Source organism: Cyprinodon variegatus, unplaced genomic scaffold (assembly GCF_000732505.1).
Source record: "Cyprinodon variegatus isolate N-32 unplaced genomic scaffold, C_variegatus-1.0 Scaffold666, whole genome shotgun sequence".
In the NCBI taxonomy this organism is placed as follows: Eukaryota; Metazoa; Chordata; class Actinopteri; order Cyprinodontiformes; family Cyprinodontidae; genus Cyprinodon; species Cyprinodon variegatus.
In genome coordinates, this window is record NW_015151119.1 from 253,425 (window position 1) to 278,219 (window position 24,795).

The 24,795-nt window shown below is 37.6% G+C and overlaps 1 protein-coding gene across 1 annotated transcript in view; it reads left to right on the top strand.

Annotated features, from left to right (window-relative positions):
* xirp1 (xin actin binding repeat containing 1) overlaps positions 1-15,783 on the top strand; it is a 17,290-nt gene extending 1,507 nt beyond the window's left edge. Inside the window, exons 4-7 of the mRNA XM_015393994.1 lie at positions 1,891-1,969; positions 7,692-7,843; positions 7,989-8,027; positions 8,705-15,783. Coding sequence (XP_015249480.1) covers positions 1,891-1,969; positions 7,692-7,843; positions 7,989-8,027; positions 8,705-15,550 — 7,116 coding nt within the window. The 3' untranslated portion in view covers positions 15,551-15,783. The remainder of the gene's footprint in view (positions 1-1,890; positions 1,970-7,691; positions 7,844-7,988; positions 8,028-8,704) is intronic.
* The last annotated feature ends 9,012 nt before the right edge of the window (positions 15,784-24,795 follow it).

Sequence of the window (24,795 nt, forward strand, 5' to 3'; positions counted from 1 at the left end):
TAATGATCAGGTGGCCATTATTGACCCTTTAATATCTATGTATGTATATATATATATATATATATATATATATATATATATATATATATATATATACAAGTATGTTTGTGTATGCATGTGTATATATGTATGTATGTAAACACAGTTATCTTCACTCAAAGTGCTCAAAGTGATGATAACTCTGTCAGTAATGTCAATAATGATCAGGTGGCCATTATTGACCCTTTAATATCCAAAGAGCCATTTTGAGTCATACAATCAAAAAGCATGTGACTTTTTTTCTTTTTATAAAACACAGCCTATTATTTTTGTTTAATATCTGCCAGATATACAGTATCTGCCATCTTAAAGCTACAGTGGATAATTTTCAGCGACATCTAATGGTCAGACTCAAGATTGCAGCAACATCTTTTAATGGCGATCTCTGCTGTCACTAGTTTGTGCTCTTCACTTCTGTAGCCCTTATATGCATGAATTATGAAAGCAATGGTGAATATTATTTCTCAAGTGTTTTTACTCTTCTTAGGACATAAAAAATTGTCAACTTATTTTTCTTCAATGATAGTCTTCTTCCTTAAAGTCACAGATATATCCAATGCAGTGGATTATATGCACCTGAGTACTCAACATAAAATATTATGGAGTTATGCACATTTTAACAAATTTCATCCTACTGTAGGTCCAATATTTAAAACTTAATGAGAAAACCAATGACACCCTGAAAAAAATCTTTAACCTAAATGTGCAACAATCATCTCCAAAAAAAGAAACATCACTGTGGGTCTTCAGAGTTCTATCTGAATGTAGGACAGTATAACAAAATCAAAACATTAACTGTATTTCTAGTTTCTGTATAACCTAACATCTTGATGGCCATCACACCTAAATTCTAGGAAAAATTTCAAGGCATCCAAGACTCCCAGCATTGGATGCAGATTTGGTCTTCTGTGTGCCATTTTGACATCTGTTTGCATTTTTTATTTTTATTTTTTTACCTCTGTAAGTTTGAGTATGGTCAGGTGCCCTGCGCCCATCATTTGAAGCTTCCTGATGCTGACCTTCCTCTGTATCCTGGCATTCATCACCCTCACTTTCTTTATCCTTATTGTCTGCATGCCAATCATCAGTTCACTCTTGTAGCCTCTCATCAGCACCACTGGCACTACACTCTCTTTCCTCATGACAGCTAGAACTGGATAGAATTTCTTGAACTATTCTTTCCTATTGTTTGATGTGTTTAAAGTTTACTGTATAATTAATTGGTAAAGTTACACAAAATATACTAAAATGTAAATTATAAGCGATTAGCTTATACATGTAACAGTAAAACACTGAGTTATAATCAAAACAATCACAAGACACTGTAGAGCAATTATAACTTCTGTCCAAAAAAATATAATGGGTGATGCATGATGTGCACTTACCTGGACACATGGTTAATAGTGACTTTCTACATATTGGATTAAAGAATTTTATATCTCAAACTGATAATATGCTTCCTTAGATGGTATTGTGAATCATCATATTTTTTTCACCTGTTAGGGGCTTCTACTAGAGAGGGATTGAGAGGATTTTCCAGCAGTGGTCGACAGGGTTGCCTATTTGTTGGGTATCTTGGATTCAGAAGACATTTACTTGCAGTTATAATAACTGACCACTGAATTGAACTCGATAGAGGGCGGCAGCAGAAGGTGTTCTAGACGCTGATATGCAGTTCCACCAGAGAAACCAATGCATTAAAGAGATATTCACTTTTTATGAGCTGTCCACTACAGTTACCCTTACAGTTACACTCAACCAGAGAAGATGGGACACTGTATTATTAACCTAATAGCAACATGAACAGTTTGTTTGAACTATTTAACTGAATAGCATCTTGTCAATCCACAGAGAACAACCCAGGTGGACGGACGAAAGGCCACAAATGGCCTCCCAGAGAGTCACAACACAAGATCCAGACATACACAGGGTGAGCAGTGGCATTTCACTTTGTGTTTATACTCACTGACATATAAGAGGGCAGGTGGTATTAGTGCCCGAATCCCCTCTGAACTCATTCACATACTGCATAACCAGCTGTCTCTACAGTTTATTCATCTTTTCTTTTTAGTTCTTAGAAAAATGCGGGTAAACACCTATATTTGTGCATAAAGCATCGCTTGAATATCCACAAATGTATAGTATGTCAAATAGATCTATGTCAAGGTTAAATTAAATTTATCACAATCAATATTAGGGACATTTAAAGTACTGCAGGGTAAATCTTAAACCAAGGGTTTTGAGGAGGCACCACTGTGTTGTTACACAGAGGAAGGAAAAGAGCTAAATAAAGACAAGGACTCTGTGGTGTAAATACATAGCTATGTGTTCTAGACACAAGCTTAAGATAGGAGTGAGGCCATCGCTGACGGCCCTGACCGTCATGCAAACCTTGACCCCGTAAAGCAGGGGAACTGATATTGCTTCGATTCTCTGACGTCTTCCCCCTGTGATCTTTGTAGTATGAGTAAGGGAAAGACGATGGGTGAGTGAGCATTTTAAGGTATGAGGTAATGTCTAAAAACAACTCCCACCACCGCACCCCCGTCCCTTCAGAAATGTGCATATTTAAAATCAGACTGAAAACTGGTGAAATATCAATCCAAATTCAGTTATCAAAACCATTTTTACATCTTGTTTTGATAGAATCCCAAAGTCTGTATATTTAATTTGGATTTTAAGTATGCAAATACAAGGGAGTGCATTCAGTATTATCAATTTAAGAATACAAATGTTGCCTTGAAAGCAAATGAAAATCATAAACATTAGATTTTTGTTATTTTGACAAAAACCTCTGAAGGATGTGGCAATGAAAAAGAAAAAGAAAACCCCATGGAAACTAAATGCTCTTAAGCCAAAGAGTTTTGCAAGTATGATTTGAGTCTGGCATCTCTTTCTTAAGCAAGTCCTATCAACTCAGCAGAGTTTTAACCCCCTATGAGTATAAGGTATAAGTCTGATTTGTAGTTTGTGACAAGTTTGCTATAAAGAGGGCACATGTAACCAGTGGTGGCTGCTGGTCTCTGAAACAGGGAAGCTCTTTGGTGTTAATCAAATTCAAATGTCACGTATTTCATTAACAAATGTTAAAACACAAAACACATCATTACAACGGGGTAAAATAGCTGTTGTGAAGCGCTCTGAAATGATAAACTCAAGAAACCACGGCAAGAGTTCAGTACAAGACGACCGTTCTGACTTAATTATCACTTCTCCTTTTCGACTCAGGAGTGAGGAAAACCTCCTCACTGTCTGACCACTATCAGTCAAAAATCCTTAAGTATATTTGCCATTCAGCATCGAGCAGCCAGCTTTACAACCCGCCCATGCTCTATAGACCCCCTAAGAGGTTTAGCCTCACTGGAAGCGATGTATTTTGGCATGCTATCCAATCATTGCTCTACTTTCTAACAGCTTACTTCAATAGACCAAGGCTCAAAACTCAACAGGGATTTCTCATAGAGGCTGACCAGCAGTGTCCTGCTGCTCTAGAGCTGAGGGGAGATCATTTCTGAGAGCAGAATAAACATCTTATTAATGCACAACATACTCATGAAATCAGGCATATTTCATTGCATATCTCATGAAGTTAAATAACTACATTTATGACGTTTGATACATATTTTACTAATTTTACCAAACTTACAAGAGAGGTTTAGCCTTCCTACTATTCAATGTGAAATCACCAGACTAGTAAACTAGTTTCAACAAACTAATAAAGAAAAGTGATTTGATCACACAAGTACAACATTTTGTTGTGTACTATGTTAAAAATACGTGTGACCAAAAGGTAGAAGTAGACATCACTATGAAGAAAATGTACCCACACAGAAGCACAGTGGTGGTAGCATCATGCTGTGGGAATTCTGTTGGTCAACAGGTAAGCAGGATGTATACAAGATAATAGGAAGATTAATGGAGTTAGATATAGGACAATCTGAGGGAAAAGTTGTTGAGGTCAGAAAGACTTGAGAAAAGGGTGGAAGATTTTCTTCCTGGACAGTGACTGTAAACATACAGGCAGAGCTGCAATGGGGTACCTTAGATCCCATAATACTGTGTGAGAATTCAACAGTCATGTCATCCACCAACAAAGGTGATTTCATAAAGAAATTACTTTATTCAAAAGTTACAAATAAAATACATTAATGCTTGTGGGTTTAACATCACAAAATGTGAAAAAGTTGACACAGCAGGAATACTTTTGCAAGGCTCGCTCTCCGTTGAAAGCTTTGTTGTCTCGACCACCAAAATAGAGCCTTCCGTGACTTCCTGTGTGTTATTTCAACATGCTCCCCCCAGGCACCCAATGACAGACTAATGGTCACACCCAGCGCCCATAATAGTGGGTGACAATGCAGCTGTGGGAAAGGGAGGGGATGGGGTGTCCCAGTCTATCAGAAACCAACAGGGGTGACTGAGTCAGGCCCGTAGCAGCAGCCAGCCCACTATCCCAAAATAGCCAAAGTCCTCACACTGGGACAGATAAAAATCAGCTGTCACCGAGACCACAGGACTAGAGAGACTTCAGTCATCGGCTCACAGGAAGAGAGGAGACAGTCTGAGCTACACATCGTAGGAGCCTGAACAGTTGGTTATACGGCAGAGATACACAGGGAGGGAACACAGTGATTAAAGCTGGATGGTGCTTCAGTAAGTACACATTCAATTATAATAAATTTTAGATATTATTAGGATAACAATAGTTAATTGGTTAAATATGGATAATACAGATCTAAAACAAACAGATGAAATGTTTTGAGAGATTTATGATTAATGACACATGCACTAGATCATTTCCAAAATAATAGTGTTTTTATTAGTTGTAAAACTGTGTTGATGAAAAACTTTGTGAAAACTTGATTTATTTAATCTCTATTGAATGCAAAATATGTTTGGTTGTACATAAATGTTTGGTTTTAAAGGTGTTTTTTTTTTTTTTTCACCAGCAAATACAGTTTTACTTATCCTTAATTACTAAATTAATAATGTAAACATTAGAATGAGGCACTGCTTAAGAGTATTGTTGCGAAATTTTAAAGCTTTTCTACCTGAATTTGATTTTACAAATCAAAATGGGAAAATAAAAAAAAAAACTCTGAAAAAGATGAACTCAAACCTATATGCTTCGAGCAGTCATAAATTAGAAGAGGCAAACAGTCCCTTTAGAAAAGGGTTAGGATCTAATTTTTAAATAAAAAACAACTATTTCATTTGAGTTGAGAGTTTGAACTGGGTTTAGCATCTCACAATAGGATCTAGCCCACTTAGCATTGTTAAAGGTGTCTTTTTCCTAGACATGTAGTTCTGACCTCAACTTTAGGATTTCTAAAGGGCTGCCAAGATTTCTGCTTCCATCAAAACAGATAAATAGATAATTTTGCTGTACTTGTTTGACCCTTCCTGTTTGCTATTGAAAGTCTTGCTCTCCCAAAGCTTGAATGAGCTGCTAATGTGTATTAGAAGGAAGATATTTTAATTCAAATATCTTCCTACGTCTCTCTACTTTTTTGAATTACCTTACCAATTAAATTTTCTTCTCCTAATAACATCTTTAACACAAAATAATTTTTTTGTTTTGCTTACATAAAAAACCCATTGTTCATCATTCACATGAAAATGGTTCTGGTTTTTGCAATTTCGGAATATTCCATTAATTGCACTTATGAGGTGAATGTATTTCAGAAATTTTTGACCATTTGGTCTTCTTGGCTTAAATTAAGCTACAATTTGGTCTGACTACTGGACTACTGCAGAATCTTATACTTTATCTCCCAATAATAATTTATAATAAGGTTTAAAATGTCTGCATTAAAAGAGGAAGAGGAAACCACAGTGGTATGTATGGGATACCTAGATAGAGAGGAAGCCCTTTAACATGAGCAGCTTTTTTTATCGCAGTCTGTGAATGTGGCAACAATCCTGAACAGCTGATGGCGTGGAAGGTGGTAAAGAACAAATAGCAACCGCATTTCAACGCCATTTGCACAGCTGCTAGCCAAAAAAAACCCACCCATTAATGTGCCACTAATAGCTCCTTTCCATTCCTGGAGTCCAGTTTAAAGAGATGCAAGCGGAAACTGCTGTAAGAAAAAAGTGGGGATCACATAAAAAATATTCAGATTTCCCTGAGTCAATAAAGGCAACAACCTTTTAATCTTTACTGATTTCAAACTAGCTGGTTTTACAAATCAGTGTCTGTGTGAACATACTGTTGAGTGACCTCAGAGTATGGAGGACCAGGATTTCGGCATGCAAAGCTGTCAGGGGCTTTATTCTTTGTATGCACTCATGTATAAAAATGCTTTAAGTCCAAGCCTGCGAGCGGCGCCGGCACACGTGTCTATCCTTTTGTCCTGTGAGAGCTTACTGGGTGACAACTGAGGTGTGTTTCATTCTGGCCATTGACTGTAGGGATGATCTGTGCAGCACCCCTAGCTGTTGAACTTTAAACTCACTGTAATGTTTTATTAGTTATTTTGTTTTTGAAAACAGATGATAAAAATACTGGAACAGAAAACTCAGGATTTTTAAGTAACGTTTTGTGAAAATAAGCAATATCTTACCTATAGATTAGAACTATGTTGACATCTTTGTTGAGCATAAATAGGCAACAATTGGTCACTTTAAACAACTCAAAAGAAAAAATATGTCTATTTAACAATTTGCACAGTTTGTCTTGCTTTTGCGTTTTACTCAGTAGAATAATTTTTCTTCTACTAATTTCATGTAAATAACCACAAAATGCATGCTTAAAAACACTCTAAAAGTTCATAAAATATGTTTGCATGAACCACTTTGATGCTTTTTTCATGTTGTAGTGTTTTCATCGACTTTATTGTCAAGTTCCCTTAGGTCTCTCTCTGTATAAAACCAGCTGTTAGCATTAGCCTCAACGGCTAAGTAATCTGGATTGATTCTAATTGACGAGGCAAAGGGAGGTACCTACTGCAGATAAACATGTCTTAAATAAGCTAAACCAATTCAGTAAGCGTATTTTAAAAGAAGCAGATTAAAACTGTTGATAGCTGTTGTCAAACCAAAAATGGTAACATTGTAAGCTAAATTATATTTATATTTCCATGTGGAAAAAAAAAAAAAAAAAGGTGTCGTTTCAGGATTTTTGCAAGGTCATGCCATTGCATTCCACTGGTCAGGTGTTGAAGGTTTGACAGCAGATAGTTCACACAAAAAATGTGCAAACATTCTGGGTCACTCCAGCTGAGCTAGCAGTTGTTACTTTTTGTCCCCCCTGACTTTCATAGATAGTCCATGGTATGCAGACTGGTAAGGGTTTCAGGCAGGAGGAACGTGGTCCTGCCTATTTAGGATCAAAGTCTTTACAGGCTCATTTGTTTGCACATTTTTCATACTTTCATGATGTAAATCCACAAGCTTTTGTGAGTTACAGTAACCTGAAGCTGCAGCAGCTATAAGATGGATACCATTGTCACCATGAATAGATGCACCTAGGGTATCTAAAAATACAACTGGTTATCACGAAACATTCAACAGACCACTCACACAATCTGGTGTTGCCCTACATTTATCAAACTTTTATACTAGATTACATCAAACCTAGACAGAAGACATTAATCCATACAATGTTTAAATAACTTTTTTTCATTAATTTTGTATGTTTTTCTCTACAGATAACAAATATAATTCAACACTAAGCAAAGGAGGTACTTCAGTAGGACAAACCAGAGACAGGATATCTACGTCATCGTCGTTTAAAGACAGACTAGCTCTATATCTGTCAAGAACAGCGACCATCGACTCAGTGGAAGTCTCCAAACAGCCAGTGAGTTCCTGAGATGCTTTTCATTCCCCTCATATAAGAACATATTAGAACAACCCAATGGTTTGAAACAGATTTCCTGATCAAATTTATTGTATTTTACTGGTTTTGCCTGAATTATTATTTATTATTTATTTTTTTTTTGCAGGAGTTTAGAGGAACTCTACGAGCAAAGTCAAAAAGCAAGGTAATTTGTTGTAAAATTTGCGTCTCTTTTGCATTAGTGTGCTTCCTTACTAATGTGTGCTGTTTGACATATTAAACCTAAACTAATATAATGCACAATAATGCTATTTTGCATTATTGTGCATTACATTAACATTTTACACAAACATTCACAAATTTTCAGTCAGCATCTACTGGTATTTTATCTTTGGTAATGTACTTCAACTCTTTCAGGTTGAAATGCCTTGTGCCATTAACCTAATCTATACTCCCTCTAGAGATTCTTGATCAGATTCAAGCTGGGTATTTGACAGGATTGCTCCAAAACATACATTTTAGTTTCAGTCACATCAAACAGGTTTTTTGAATTAAACAATTACTGAAATAATAATTTTGTCCGAGCCATGAGTCATTTGGGGCTTAAATGTAAAACAAAGCAACACACTATATCACTGTAAGCCCTTTTTAACGTTTGATTCAGGGTGTGTGGGTGTGAAATGTGCTTACTAACAACTGTAAGTCTTCTTTAAACTTTGGTGTGATAGAAGATGGTTTGCTGTGAAAAAAAAAAACTACACATGAACATAGTAAAAGGTAAAGTATGGCTTACATAACTTTCCATATGTATGCATATTTTAAAATTATAATTTTTAAGGTAATATTCTCATAGCATTTTCTTTATCTTTTCTGTATTTTAAGATGGATGACGCAGAAAGGAAAATCACTGTTTCACAACCATTCAGTGATGAATACGACTTACCTCCTCCCCCGCCTCCTCCTGTACAACCTAGACCCTTTGAGTATGAAGGACCAATGTCTCTAAGTAGCCTCCCTGTGCCTCCACCTAAAGAAACATTCTCCACGTTCTACCAGCAACGGAATAAAAGTGAGCTAAAGAGGCTCTTTAAACACATTCACCCTGACCTGCGAGCAAGTCTCGATGATGCTGTTGATGATGAGATACTGAAAGCAGTGCAGTCAGAGTCCACTGAGGCAGCAGACGCAGCTTATCAGGGAGAAGTTCAGTCTATGAGATGGATCTTTGAAAACTGGACTCTTGACAATATTGGAGATCCTCATGAAACAAAAAAACTGTTGGATATGGAGGAGCTAAAAGGTGGAGATGTTAGAAGCACCTCTACAATGTTTGAGCCCATTGACAGCAAGCAGCACATACCAGCACAAAGACAGATGTCTGTCAGAGGGGATGTGAGAACATCAACATGGTTGTTTGAAACCCAGCCATTAGATTCCATTAGTAGAGCCAAAAGTGGAGAAGCCGAACTGGTAGAGGCACTCCTAAAAGAACCAATACAGCCTGGTGATGTAAGAGGGACCAGGTTACTCTTTGAGTCCAAACCACTGAGTGACTTAGGCCGATGCAATTCTATCGAAGATTGTAGCGTCCTGAAACTGAAATCGGAGCTTCAAGAGCAGAAAGGAGATGTCAGAAAAACTGTAAAACTATTCGAGACAGAACCCTGCTGTGCCATCAGAGACAAGAATGGTAGTATCCATGAGATTAAATCTATCTGCAGGGAGGAAATCAACAGTGGCAAACTCAGTACTGCCCGCTGGCTTTTTGAAACCAAGCCATTGGACATGATAAATAAAGGAAGTGATGAAGTGAAAATAATCCGGGGTATATCTCTGGAGGAGGGGCATAGAGGGGGTGTTGACCAGAAAAGGTGGATTTTTGAAACTCAGTCAATCGACGCAATAAAAGAAGATGCAGGAGTAAACACATTTGAAGGAATATTCACCGACAGCTCAGGGGGGTCTGATGTTGTCAATAAAGACAGACTGGAGCAAGAAAGAATAATTGGAGGAGATGTCAAATCTTCCATGTGGCTGTTTGAAACTCAGCCCATGGAGGCAATAAGTGATACCTATGAAGTAGGACGTCTGAAGAAAATCACTCTTTCAGCTGAAGAACAAGGGGAAGTAAAAGGAAAAAGACTAATGTTTGAAAATGGCAGCTTTCAGAAGACAAACTCCTTTAGAGAACAAGAGATTGAAAAGGGCGATGTAAAGGGATTCAAACAACTTTTTGAGACAATCCCCTTAAGTAGAATTACCCAGTTTGATGGGGACATAGCTGAGAGGCAGAAAACAGTTCTAGGTAACAAGGCAGAGATGGAAACCAACCCCCTATATGCAATCAAGGACAGCTCTGGAAACCTTCATGCGGTCACAACAGTCAGCCGAGAGGAATTCATCAAGGGGAAAGTCAAAAACTACAAGTGGATGTTTGAGACCAAGCCTTTAGATCAGCTGACAGATGGAAAAGATGTTGAGGTTATCAAAGGCATCACAAGACAGGAGGACACCACAGGTGATGTAAAGACAGCAAAATGGCTTTTTGAAACTCAGACCATTGATGGAATTCATTATAAGTTTAATCAAACAGAACAAAGCTCTTCAGCTGAAAATGAACCTTGCAAAGGGGATGTCAAGAGTTGTAAATGGTTATTTGAGACACAACCAATGGATATGCTGTACAGTAAAACGGAAACATCCAAGGATAAAGACTCCATTGAGGCTGATGTCAAGTCTATGACTTGGCTTTTTGAGTCGCAACCCTTGGACAGCATAAGAGATGGTGAACCATACAGTTTGAGGTTGTGCAGCACCAAAAAGGACTCTATCAAACCAGAGGTTGCTGTTCAAACAGTGAAACATTTGTTTGAAACAGAGACTTTGGATGGAATGAGAAAATACTCAGATGCAGAACCCAACTTGAGGTGCATCAGCCAGGTCAACTTTCAATCGGGAGATGTGTCACGTGTCAAAGAACTTTTTGAGTCCCAATCACTTGATGAAATAGGGTCTGAAATTATGCCAACATCTGACGGGAAAAATCAAGGTGAAGACATTGAAAAAGGTGCGGTGCATAAAGTAACATGGATGTTTGAGAACTGTCCCATGAGCCAGATTAATAAAGATCAAGATGAAGATGGACTTAGCCTGGAAAGAGTTGGAGTTCTTGAGACTGGTGATGTACAAAACAAAAGTTTTGTCTTTGAAACCTCCTCATTGGACAAAATCCAAAAGGAACCACTCCAGGAGAAGTCAGTGTCTGTGGAAAATCAAATGGGCAATGTTGATGTGAAGTCTAGCACCATGATGTTTGAATCCCTGCCACTTTATGCCATCAGAGACAAAGAAGGCCAGTTTCATGAGGTGACCACTGTCAAAAAAGAAGAGGTAATGAGTGGTGATGTGAGAGGGGCAAGGTGGATGTTTGAGACAAAACCACTCGATGCCATCAAGGCAGAAAATGAAGTTTATGTGATTCGAGCTGTGACACAAGAAGATGTTAAGAAAGGGGATGTGAAATCAGCCAGATGGAAGTTTGAGACACAACCTCTGGATTCCCTCACTGATCGAGACAAACCTTCTGTTTGTGTTAGTGATGACTTTGAAAGCAGCAGTGTCCAGGAAAACAGAAAGATATTTGAATCTGACCAATCAAGCAAGAGGCTTTTTAGAATGGTTAGTGTCACCGATGTGCAGCGTGGGGATGTCAGGACCTCCACCTGGCTCTTTGAGAATCAGACCCTCGACAGTCTGAAAGGGGAAACTGAAGAGCAGAGTCCAGCTAAAACTGTCTACAGACAAGACAGTCAGAAGGGAGACGTGAAGCGCTGCACTTGGCTGTTTGAATCTCAACCACTGGACAAGATCAAGGAGTCTGAAGACACTTCGGAGCAAGCTATTGAAGAGATACCCAAAGCTGATGTGAAGTGTACCACATGGCTGTTTGAGACCACACCACTGGACAAAATCACGGCAAAAAGTGTTGCCGAGACCCTTTCCTACTTGCATGAAATGAAATGTGTGCACTCCAGTGGCATAATAATAGAAGCAAACGAAATAAGTCATGTTAATATGGCAAAATATCTCCTTGAATGCAGCAAAGCTGTGGAGATTCAGAAAGAGGACATTGTCCCTGGCAACATTAGAAACATCATGTTGCAACTCCTGCTCAAACCAACAATCATGCCACAAGTTACTCTTCTGAGAGAAGTTGAAAAAGGCCAAATTAACACCACAATATTGGAGCTTCCAGTTTTGATGTCAACAGTGACTGCCAACATTGAGAGTGATCAAAGAATACAGAACATTGCTAAGAGAATAGATGACTTCCTCATTCAAGATACAAATTTCAAAAAAGGAATCATAATGCAAGAGGCTGGAGAGGAAAAAGGAGAAATGTCAGTCTATTCACTTATCTGCAGCAATGACATGAAAACTGAGGGTAATGCAATGGAAAGGGGTGATGTTAAGACTACAATTGGAAATCTTTTAGCAACTGCCAATAGTCAGAGAGCCACAACATTGTGTAGAGTGGATGAAAATGAGAAGGGAAATGTGAATTTGTACAAAAGCTGCATCGAAAAGGGAGATCTCCAGTTTTTGAAGAGTCTTCATACTGATGAACCTGAATGTGAAGTTGTTCCTGGACTTACAATGAAGGAGCAAGTTGAAGCAGTACAGGGGAGTGTGCGTGAAGCAAAGAAAAGCCTCTGTCAACAAAAAGAACAGGTTGAAAGAACCGTTTGTGATGTGTTACCAGGAGATGTAAAAAACACCAAAAAAGTTTTCTCGTCTGAGTCCTTTTTCAGTGTTGATAACTGTATTCCTAAAGAAGAAATAATCCCAGGAGATGTTTCTTCAGCAAAGCAACAACTGGCTGCAAAGCAAACTGTGATCCTGGATAAAGAGGAAGTTGTACCTGGAGACATTAAGGCAACAATGGAGTCATTAGAGCGTGCAAAACAGCAAAGCATGTGTGTGGAAAAGGAGGTCATTAAACCCGGAACCATCTACGAAATGGATTTATCAGCTCATGGTCCTGTCGATGAAGGTAGCCAGCTACAGAAGGAAGTTATCGTATCTGGAGATGTGAGGGCAGCAAAAAAGTCCCTTGAAATGGCCAAACAGCAAAGCATGCAGGCTGAGCGTGAGGTCATTGTTCCTGGAAAAATATACAATCTAGGAGTTTCAGCACAAGAGGAATGCTCTTCAACTGTTACACAGTCTACATGTTCGTCCTCATCCAGATACCAGCAAATCAAGGCTAATCCAAAGGTCAGTAATGCAGAGAAGGCACAGAAAAGCAACATTTCCTTTGAGAATTGTCAACAAAGTGCAGTTCTAGAAAGCAATTGTGCCCAACAATCAATGCCATACATATGTTGTAATTCTATTGGCCAGACAGCTGAAGATGAAGTAGCAGAAGTAATTAAAGGAGATGTGAAGGCAGCCATTAGGTCTCTGCACAGTGCAGCAATAGAGCCAAGGTTTTTAGATAAGGAAAATGTTGTTAGAGGAAATGTGCAGTTGGCTTTGGAATCTCTTGGGAGGTCTAGTGTAAATGTATCAAAGGGAGACTATAAAGCTGCAATGATATACAGGGATTCAGGCAGGACATGCTCGGAGAAGAGCAAGACTTTTCACAATCAGTGTGTTATGGTGCCTTTACCTCCATCTGACCCAACATTATCTCCTTCAATTTCAGTAACCTGTGAAGGAAAGCCAAGGAACCCTACACAGATTTCAGCTAACAACCTCATAGCAAATGGAAATCCTTTATCACCCAGCTTGGAAAGAGCAACTTCATCTTCACTCTTAGAAAAGAACAAGAAGCTGAACAAGCAGAAGCCAGCTTTACCCCCAAAACCACAGTGGATTAAATCGATCAACATAGAAGCAGCAAACACCTCGCCAACTCCTGGTCCCAAAGTCATCTGTCCTGTTGGAGGAAACATGAAAGTACAGGTTACTCCTAAACAAAACCAGCATATTCATACACACCCCTTAGATACACCAGATGGGAAAGGGGATGATGAAATATTACAAAATGATGTTGATGAAGTACCTCAAGATTCATATCTATCAAATGAAGGCATCCCAATCGACTCAAACATTCAGAAAGATAAAAAGTTTAAAACACCTCCAATAGAGAGTAAATCAGGAGTTAATCTGAGAATGTCTAACAGTGGTAAAATACAAACAGAAAGAAATGTAATCCACAAAATAAATGCGCCTGAGGAGATCAATGTGGGCATTAAGAATCATACAGAGGTCGGGAAACAGGACATGAACATGAGCTTGAAGGCTGATCTACAGAATTCTGACAAAAAGAATAAAGAAGTTTTGGACGGGAAAGAATTGTCATCAAGTAGGATAAAAGTGATTTACGATAATGGTTGTAACAACAAACAAACAGGGAGAAACTTGCCTCAGTACCATGAACATAAGCCTAACCTGCCCAGTTACCAATCAAAGACTGAGGTGGAAACTTCCAAAAGTCATATGTCAGGTAAAGCAAACCATTCACAGCCAAATGACCAGAAACAAAACCAACAGCGCATGTCGGATAAGGTTGTCTTACGAGAAAAGAAAGTGAGGGAAACAGAGGAGGAAAGATGGCATAGACTTTCAGTGCACAAGGATGAGATCATGAAAGAAAATGTGGAGACAGCCATGGAAATCTTTGACAATCTAAGGAAACGAGAAGAACTCAAGGGAATCCTTTCTCAAGTGCAGGAGATAGAAGGAGAGCCCTGCAGTGTAGATGCAAGCTCCCTTAAGTCTTTGTACAACAATGTCCCTGTTTGGATGGTTACACCAAGAAATGCCAATAAAGTAAGAAAAGAGGAAAAGAAAGTTGCAGAATTACAGGATGATGATCTTGAAAGCATTTCTTCAGTTGAAAGTGCATTTGAAGATCTAGAGAAAGCTAGCAAGGACATAATGAAGCTGAAGGAACAGACATTAGCCAGACTTGTTGACATTGAAGAAACAATCAAAAAGGCTCTGTATTCTGTTTCTAACCTGAAATCTGAAGCAGACATTGCAGGTTTGTCGGGACTTTTTGACGAATCTTTGAAATCTGAGCAAAACTTTCAACCAGTCAATAGCATTAGGAAAATAAGTATAGGGTCAAGCAAGACCAAACCCTGTTCTAGCAAAGACTTACCAGAAGAGCTCAAAAATGCAAGCAGAAAACCATTTATCAGACAGCCCTCCTCTCAGTCTTCACCATCATTCATCTCGATACACTCTGCAAGGAAGCCTTCTGAGCAACAAAAACCACCAATGTCAACATTTAAACCAGACACAAAGGGCACTTCATATGGCTGCCATGATTCAAAGGAAGATGTGAATTCCTCTGTTTCTGAATCCCCAAAAAATGGACCCACCCCAGAACGCAAAGTCAGTGTGCTTGAGGTGAAGACTCTACCAGAGCAAAAACCTGGAATAATTGGTACCAAGACTGTCAGTGAAACATACGAGGAGAGTGACAGCTATGGCAATGTGTTTGTTTCTTCCATGACTTCGACCGTTGTCACAAATCACCCTGACAGTAAAACATCTCCTCTATTTGAAGTAGTGGGAAGCCCTCCTAGGTACGAAGTCATGACCCCCCCTTTATTGCAGAGATCTGGGCTTCGGTTTGAAAATACAGCCTCAAGAAACACCAAAGAGGATGGAACAGCATTTTTAACATTCAGGCAACCAACACAAAATAAGTAATTGAATGACTTAATTTGACAAGATTCCTGCAAACAAAGGGAGACTTTTATTCCATAAGTGTGTTTATCTTTTATGTCCATGAAGGAGTTTTAACAAGTTTACTATAACAAAATGTTAAGTATTTTATTGTTGTTTCTTTTTTACTGTAACCAGCTGATAAAATACCTATTATGTTTGTCTATTAAATAATAACCTTGTGACTTCTGATGTGTAAATCATCAAATAAATTAAAGGTTGAAATTATTGTAAGTTGTTTTAAGCTCTTTGCTAGATGTTAAGTTTTCAAAAACAAATTAAAAAATGTCAATAAAAATAAGCTAATTGTAATGCAGTTTGCATATTTTGCAAACTTTCTGCAATAAACTCAAAATATAATAAGGTTAGCATATGCTAAGGCTGTTTAACATTGTGCAGTGCCGCAGCACATTATCTAACACATCAGCCAAACACATGATCATAGAATTGTGGGAAAACAATATAAAGGTGTAGGGGGACTATAAAAAGCAGCACCTCTGGCAAGTTTATTCTTTAAAGCAGTTGTTTCCAATTTTTTCTTAGTGTGCTCCCCTTTGATCTAAAATAATGTTTTTTTTTAATAACCATAAGGTAAGTTTATAAATCAAACAATCAAACCTGCAATTAAAAAGAAAGATTAATCATTTACAAACAGATAAAAACAAGAGATCCATTACCTAAGATGCATTATTTTATTTAAATGGTAAATATAGTGATGTGAAAGAGCATATACCCTCTTACAGGTCAAAGCAGTTATAGCATTTTTTCACCTTTAAGACCATTAAACAGATTTTATCATCAGATAAATATACCGGTAAGCTGAGGAAACCCAAATCTACAGTTCTCAGTTGCTGACTATTCATTAAGTAGAAAAAACAAACAAACAATGCAACCAAGTCTTAAGTAAAAAATCTAATACTGTTACATCATGAATTAATTGTGAAATCTGAGTTTAGTTTCACCAACCATATCTTGTCAGATCTCTATAAACAAGAGATTACTTACTTAGGATCTGTTTGACAAGATGAACTAGGCTAAAATATATCAAAAAAGCAACCAAGAAGGTTTGGAGGGCTTTACTTCTCTTAATAAATACAATTATTAATGAAAAAATGCATTTTGCATTTGGTTATTTGTGTTTAATATTAAAATGGTTTGATTATGTAAACAATTTTAATGTGACAAAGATCAATGAGCAGAAGGTACTTATGAAGAGACAAAATACTTTGTCATAACTCCAAGTTAAAATCCATAGCAATACACGGCCTTGTGTATATAAAGACTCAAACTTACTGCGGATCCAGACATTTGAATTGAGAAAGCTTCCTGGAGGGGAAGTGAAACGTCTTCAAATCTTGGAAACCAAGTCCAGTAGATTTTTTTTTTTTTTTTTACTTTTACGGAATAAATATGACCTGGATGACTGAGAATCTTCATCAGCTCTAAGTTAAAATAAGACAAGTTGTCATTTCTGCAGCAGTCATGGATAACCTAAGATTCTCATGTACTTTTACTGTAACTTTAGTCTCATATTGTCTCTAGGATCCATCAACCAGAACCTTGCATCACCAAGCTCACCATATATGACAATGTTTAAAATTTGCCCATAAGTCAAGTTAAAGGTCACAAATCCATCCAAAACATCTAAAGTGATTTTAGTAGACTCAGTTGTTGGAACTTTGTGAATTACATGATTTTGTTGTCTCATTAGTTGATATATATTTATTTCCATTTTATGCTAAATTAAACTGCTTTATTGTAATGTTGGTGCAGATTCTCAGTCATCCAAGTCATAGTCATTCCAAAAAAGTTTTGACTTAGAAAACATACAAATAGAACTAGAACAAGCAGACCCGTTCTTATGGCTCAATTCGGATGATTTCTAAGCAAAAACAAGTTTTTGGGCTACAATATAAAGCTTTAAACTCAACGCTAATTCTTACATTTTAAATTGAAAAAGCTTCCTGGATGGCAGGAGAAATGTCTTCAAACTTGGAAACCATTGCCAAGTCCGGTGGATTGTTTTATAACTTTGTTGGAGTGCTTTATTGTAATCAGAACATTGCAAGTCCGGTTTTGACAAAGGGCTATAAAAAGTTAAAAACAAGAGATGCTACATAAAGTTACTGTAAAAGAAATTCTGTTTTCATCAACACAGTTCCAGGCACCTGTCAAGGAGATGTGTTCAGCCTGCTTAACACCGGTGTATCCGGTGGAAAAGATGGTGGTCAACAAGCTAAGCCTGCACCACAACTGCTTCTGCTGCAAGCACTGTAAGAAAAAGCTGAGGTGAGAATAATAAATTCTGGCTAAAACCATTTGAAAAATAAACATGATCTATTAAAGTAAAATGTTTTCCTTTTATCTCAAAAGCAATGAAATCCTCTTCAGTTGAGATGCACCATACTGCAGGGACAGTGCCATTAACCTAATCTTTTGATAATACTTAATTATAACACATATCTGAAGTCCGGACTAAAAGTTGGTTAATTTGGCCAAAAATTCAAAATATTTTTGATAACTTTCTTTAATCTTAAAACTTAAAGCTACAGTGCATAATTTTCAGCAACTTCTAATGGTTAAAATGCAGCAATGTTGCCCACACCACTTCTCCCCCTCCAACAATATGGAGGCCATCATGGTACAAAATGGCTTCCACCCATCTTGTCAAGTAAAAAAAGTTTTGTTTACATGGATAATATTATAAATAATATTTTATTAGACTGTGTAGGATATAAATTTTATACTGGTCTAACTTGCCACAGTCAGCTCTGTGCTGCCGGAGTATAAAGATGTCTATCTTGATACAAACACAACCCGCTCCTATGTAATTATAGATGGCTATTTCTAAGGCAACGCAAACATAAAAGTGAGACTTTCAGTTCATAGATGATAATAAATAACATGCTTATGAAGCTAAAGCATAAGACATTTCTGTCAGTAAATATTTCTCATTATTATACACTGCAGTTTTACATTTTGATTTATATTATAATTTCATGCTTTTTTATTTACATAAATGATTCTTACTGCTTTGTAGAGATGTTTTTTTTGCTTAATTGATTGATTAACTTTATTGATCTCAAAGTGGAGAAATGTAGTTGTTACTTTATGAATTGTAAAGTAACTTTAACAGTAACTTTTTTAAAGTAAATTTAAAAGTAAATTTACGTTACTTTATGCAATCAAGTAAACGTTGATTTACATTTACTTGATTGCCTTTATTTTTTTGCAGTAAAGTTCTGTCAAAGGCATAAAAAAAGCTCACAGTAAAAGTTTTGGAGAAAATCTAACCTAAAAAACGTAAACCTAAAGTTAGCTGATTTAATATGGCTTCCGTAAATTCCTTTTTCAATTTCGGGACTGGCTACCATTGTGGATTTCCAGCATTAATTGTAAAAATGGCGACCATTACCTGCAGTAATGTGCTCTGTTTTTTACCTCTTAATAAATCTTTGGAATTGTAAGAATAATTAACTTCTAATAATTAATTTATTTTTCCTTTAAATATGCAGCACTCACAACTATTCATCTCTTCATGGTGAGTTCTACTGCACTGCCCACTACCAACAGCTGTTCAAAAGAAAAGGGAACTATGATGAAGGATTTGGACACATACAGCATAAGGACCGCTGGCTTCACAAAAACAAAGCGACAGATGAACCTGATGCCAAAACCACAACTAAAATGACCAAAAAGGACTTACGTATTTCTGTTGAGGTATCGAGCACAAAGGAAAGCATAACCGAGCATGAAAAAAAGAGTTCAGCCGATGTTAAGGGTAAACTGAAAATAAAATGGCCACCAGAGAAGAATATAACCCGGGTTCAACCAACACAGCCAACAAATGCTCCAGTGCTGAAAAATAAGATGAATGATGCTGGCAAACATGCTAATGTCGGTGCATCAGAGCGTTGGAGGAATGAAAAATCGGACTACAGGAGAGAAATGATAAATACTGGAGGTAAGGGAAATGCTAAGACAGCTACATTGATCTCAGCTGAGAAACGGGTCTCAGAAAAACCAGTGTCAGTGAAAGACCCAACAAAAGCAGGCCATTTCCAAATCACCACCCCTCCAATGGTAAAGAAAGATGCTTCGTCCAGCTTTGCGAAAAGTGTACCTGTGAAACACCAAAGACCACTTCAGACAAGAGCGATCGACCGTTCAGAAATTAGCAACAGTCCAGTTTCTGACAAACCTAAAGCCTCTCTAAATAAAGTTCGGAAATCAGTACATTTTGCTCAGAATGTTGAATCGGCTTTAAGCGACAAGTCCATCCCGGTCAGTTCTGGAGAGAACAAAACTTTCCCAAAGAGCTCAAAGGCTGCGGGGGAAATAAATGACGTGAATCCGCATCCTTCAAGCAATCAACCCCAACAAATTGAGGAAAATCCCAAAATGACTACATGTCAAAACAATGAGGTGCCAACAACCGGGCCAAACCATCAGGACCCTGATGTTGACATGGAAAGCAGACAGGAGGTGGCACAATTAGATAATACAAGTCTGCTTGAAGATGCAAAGGCGGATAATGACTCTCTTCAGTGTCAAAGCCACAGAGAAGTACTCACTTTAGCTGAAGATGATAGTAGACAGCGTGAACCGTCTGAGACACCAGATGTTGTTTCAACAGATCAAGTCAACAAATATGAATCTGAGGATCTAAGTGATCCACAAACTCCTACAGGACAGGTGATCGTAGAGGAGGTCAGTCCTGAAATTAACGAAAACCAGTTGAAAACAACCAGTTCAAACAATGATAGAGAAACCAACGGAAATCAGAAGAAGCCGCTACCAAGAGTAAACTCAAAAACCAAACTGGCATCTTGGCCTAAAGGAAGGAGTCCTTTGACAAAGCTCTTCACATCAACTGGTAACGATAAAGCAACAAGAGTAGAAGCAAAGGATGCGAAGAAAACTGATGTAAAGTCTAGTGGTGGACTTTTTGGAAGACTGTTTCACTCATCCTCTGACACCACAAAGGCACCTGCAAATCAGGAAAAAAATAAAGTAGAACCTGTTGGTGAGAAATTAGTGGAGGCACAAGTAGTTAAAGCACATGACAATCAGAAGGAGAGCATTCCTGAAGTTTTGCCTCTAGAACCAGATGCTGAAAATCAGATCAACGTACAGCTTTCAGAGGCATCTACAGAGCCAGTCAACTCACCTAATCAGTCCATCAAAGAAGCCAGTGAGGATCTAACAGCTCCAGAGGAAACTCACGAAAACCCAGCTGATCAAGAGTCAGAATTACAGATCAGTGTAGCTAAGGAGCCGTCTGCAAGAGAACCAGAAATACAGCCTGAAGTCCCCCTATCTGATAAGCATTTAATGAACCAAATGCCAGAGGAATCAGTCACTGAGTTGACTGCTAAAGACAGCGGCGATGGCGATTCGTCTCAGCCTGTTTTCAATGATAATTTTGGAGACACTTTTAGCTTAGCCCAAGAGGTTAAAGCCCCTGTTCAGAAAAACACTGATACATGTTCTCCAAATTCAAACATACAGCCTGATGCACCTGATGTAATGGGTGGAAACCTGATCAGTGAAGCACTCTTCAGTCCCAGCAATGAAAATCCACCAGAACCCACCAACTTCTACGATTCATCTGATAGCTCCGGCTTTACAGGCTCCTCCTTTCCGACCACCTCAGCTGAGACTGCAGGAGCTTTTCATGATGATTTCAGCCTGATTGTAACTCAGTCACTACCAGCTGAAAATAATGCAATGACAGATCCACCAACCCTTCATGATTCAGTATCTGTAAAGCAAGATGACAACGCAGACCCATTCAGTGCAGTCAACCAGACAAGTGGGCAGATTGCTGAGTTAGACATATTTAGCTCAAACGATTTCTTCTCTCAGCCCGTTCTCTTTGATGTACCTGAGCAAAAAGCAGCAGGAGGTTCCGCCAATCAGTTTTCTGCCTTTCCTGATGATATCTTCGGAGTAAGCCATAGTTCAGACATTGCAGATATGTTTCCAATGCAGTCAAGCAACCCTAACATTTCTAATGCATTTGATGATTTACTCGGATCTGATGCATCTTCTACCGTGGCCCCTACCCCACAGATAGACCCTTTTGCGGGGGACATTTTTGCCTCAGATGGATTGCTATTTTCAGTTTCAGAACAAAGCAATGCTAACGTCATGGGGGACAGTCTGCTGGTAACCGAAAGTAACAACACAGAGCAGAAATCAGAGAGCAGCAGCTGGATGGATGATTTGCTTGGGTGAAGACAGGCTTTTGCTCTAACATCTCTTTATGTATACTCAGACAAAACTGTAGATATATGTAATACAAAAAATATTTCACTAACTTACATGTATTTCTTCACAATTAACACTAGAATCTTTTTTTTTTTTTTATAAACTTTGTTTAGTTTGTACTTTTGTATCCTGAAATTAAACAGAAATACAAATTTGTGATATGAATATGACGAGCTTTTCTTAGCACACTGACTTGTGTGATTGTGTGTTAATACATTCAAAGATTTAACATTTTAATAGAACTGTATCTTGTTAATAATTTTCTCTGGATGTATTCATTAAAGACTTATGTGTAATAAACTCTCCTAACTGGATATTTTGGGGGGTGGGAAATATATTACATTAAAATGTTTACATTTTCATTTTAGGTTTGAAATAACGTGGCAAGTTTACTTTGAAAAAGTACGAAGAATAATATTCATTTACTACAATTTAATGCTGAGAGTTTTATAGTTGAGTTCAGTTTGTTCACAAAAATAGTACATAAAATGTCGTTAGAGGTCCTGATAGTCTTAACAGAAAGAGGGGCCCGAAATCAAATTGTGCAAGGAGCCCCATTTACACACCTTAGGTTAGCCCTGCTAACCTAAGGTGTGTAAATGGGGCTCTTACAGTACCTCTTACTGCACCTCCATGCACCCCTGTGCTCCTCTATGAAAGAACAAGGACTTTTAATCTGATTAGAGGCAAATTTTCTAACAACAGTTGAAAATATTTTTTTCATAAAACAACCTTTGCATCCAGTGGACAATTTATTTTTACAGCTCATTCCCTAGGATAAGTGTATAATTTAGCATAATTATCAACATCATTGCACAAAAAATAAATAAAAACTAAGAAATGATTCCCCATAATTTGCTGTTCAGTTTTTATCAGGCGAACAACGCTGAATGGAACCTGCATCATAAACAAATGCCAGCCTTTTTTCTGGTGTTTTTACAATGAACATTTCAACACATGCAAGTAAACAATATCAATAAAATAAATATCTTAATTTAAAAGGAGGTATTTGGATTTTTCTGCACATTTTTGTCATCATTTGACTCCTCAAATGCAAGGCGAACTTATTCTTCACATGTACAGAAAAATTTGTTCTCTGTCAGGAGAGCAAAATAATGTACCGTACTTTTAAAAACAGGAAGGTTTTGTGCTGTTAAGGACATGTACGTGGATTTCCCAGGAGTTCTGGACTTGAGTTTTTGTGAAGAATAAAATGTCTCTGCCAAAAAAAGAACACTTTGTTCTTGTCATTGCAGCCTCAAGTAAAAAGAACACGTCTAATGTTTTTTTGACAAAAGTTAATAATCTTATTTTCTTAAGAGGAGACATACTGTAGTGCAGGAAGAACACACATTACAGAGACAGACAGAACCACTGAGAACTGGGCTATGACAGCTAACATCATTTAAAGAGGAGGTTTTAGGAAGGGGGATTAAATAAATGAAGAACAAATAAATAAACCACAACTGTGTCATAGTCAACCAAAAGCACTACCTTGGAGACTTGCAACACTAAGTAAGACAGAAGGGCCTTGTATTGCCAGAGTGAATTGTCTATAAATAGTTTCTCCAACAGCCACAAGGAGAGAAGTCTGTAGATATTTTAAAAGCACCGAAAAGGATCTGTGTCAAACCGAATGTTAAAACCTAAGTTCCCTAAGTCCTGTTAATAAAGTAACGCTCTCACCTTCATATATCCAGATTAGTCAGATTCTTGGCTGTACATCGCTGAGAACTTTCATTAGAATTAGGTGAAGGAAACTTAGTGAAAGGCTGTAAATTCACATAGAAAAGAACAGCAATGGCCTTAAAGGCAAAACATGCCACAAATGCTTTAGTGCTAGTGTGATCAGGGCTGAGTAAAAGGTTGCTGCAACTCAAGTCAATACAAAAGACATAGAAATGTTAAAATATAACCAGTACAACAAAAGGGTTAGGTTTGCTTTAAATGCCTTTCCCTGATCTTTCAAAAATGTTAATGAAAACAAATGCTCTTGCCTTGGCCTTTTTACCAAAGTGAAAACATTTTGCTGGTTTCCATTTTCTATTTTTTAGTAACCACTTAATTCTAAGGTGTGAATTGAGTGTAGGTTTAATTTAGCATTAGGCATTAACTGATTGGGTTTAGGGTTTTTGTCAGTATTACTAAATAGATGGGTTGTAAATAACAATCATCCATCCATCCATCATCCGTCACACTTCCCGAGCGGGGTCGCGCGGTGTTCTGGTGCCTATCTGCAGCTGTCTAGGGGCGAGAGGCGGATTACACCCTGGACAGGTCACCAGTCCATTGCAGAACTGACAATAATTGGAAGTCCATACAAATCAACCCATGGTCCTCACTATGTATAGCAAGATAAGAAAGTGTGTAAGTGTTTAATAGGGATGATTGAGTGTCTGTGTTTAATATCAAAAAGCTTAGCTATTTTATTTAGTGTGATATTTAAATTCTGCTGCATGTTAACACATAACATAACAACTTAACAGCCTACATTTACAGAAAACTATCAGACAAGAATATATTATCATGATTACAGACAAACACTCAGAGATGCAAAATCCTCCTCTTGTTTAATTACAATATCAGGCCAGAGGGTGGTGCAATTTGTACTTTCTTAAAGATCATGTGGCTCATGAAATGTAATTTAGAAATGAACCAACCTTTCCTAAATTTATAGTATTTAATCAGTTGGAAGCACTCAGAAAACAGCCACTAATATATTTTTTGAAAATATGGGGTTAATGTGAGTAATTTTTGAATAAACAACATACTTCACAGTAATCAGAATCAGAATCAGAATCAGAAATACTTTAATAATCCCAGAGGGAAATTACTTTTGTTACATGCTCTAGTTACAGTTTTTACATGATATATACACACATCCAACTATACAATATAATAAGATAAAAAATAAGAATAAAAAGAGATAAAATATATATACACATATAGCTCTTCTG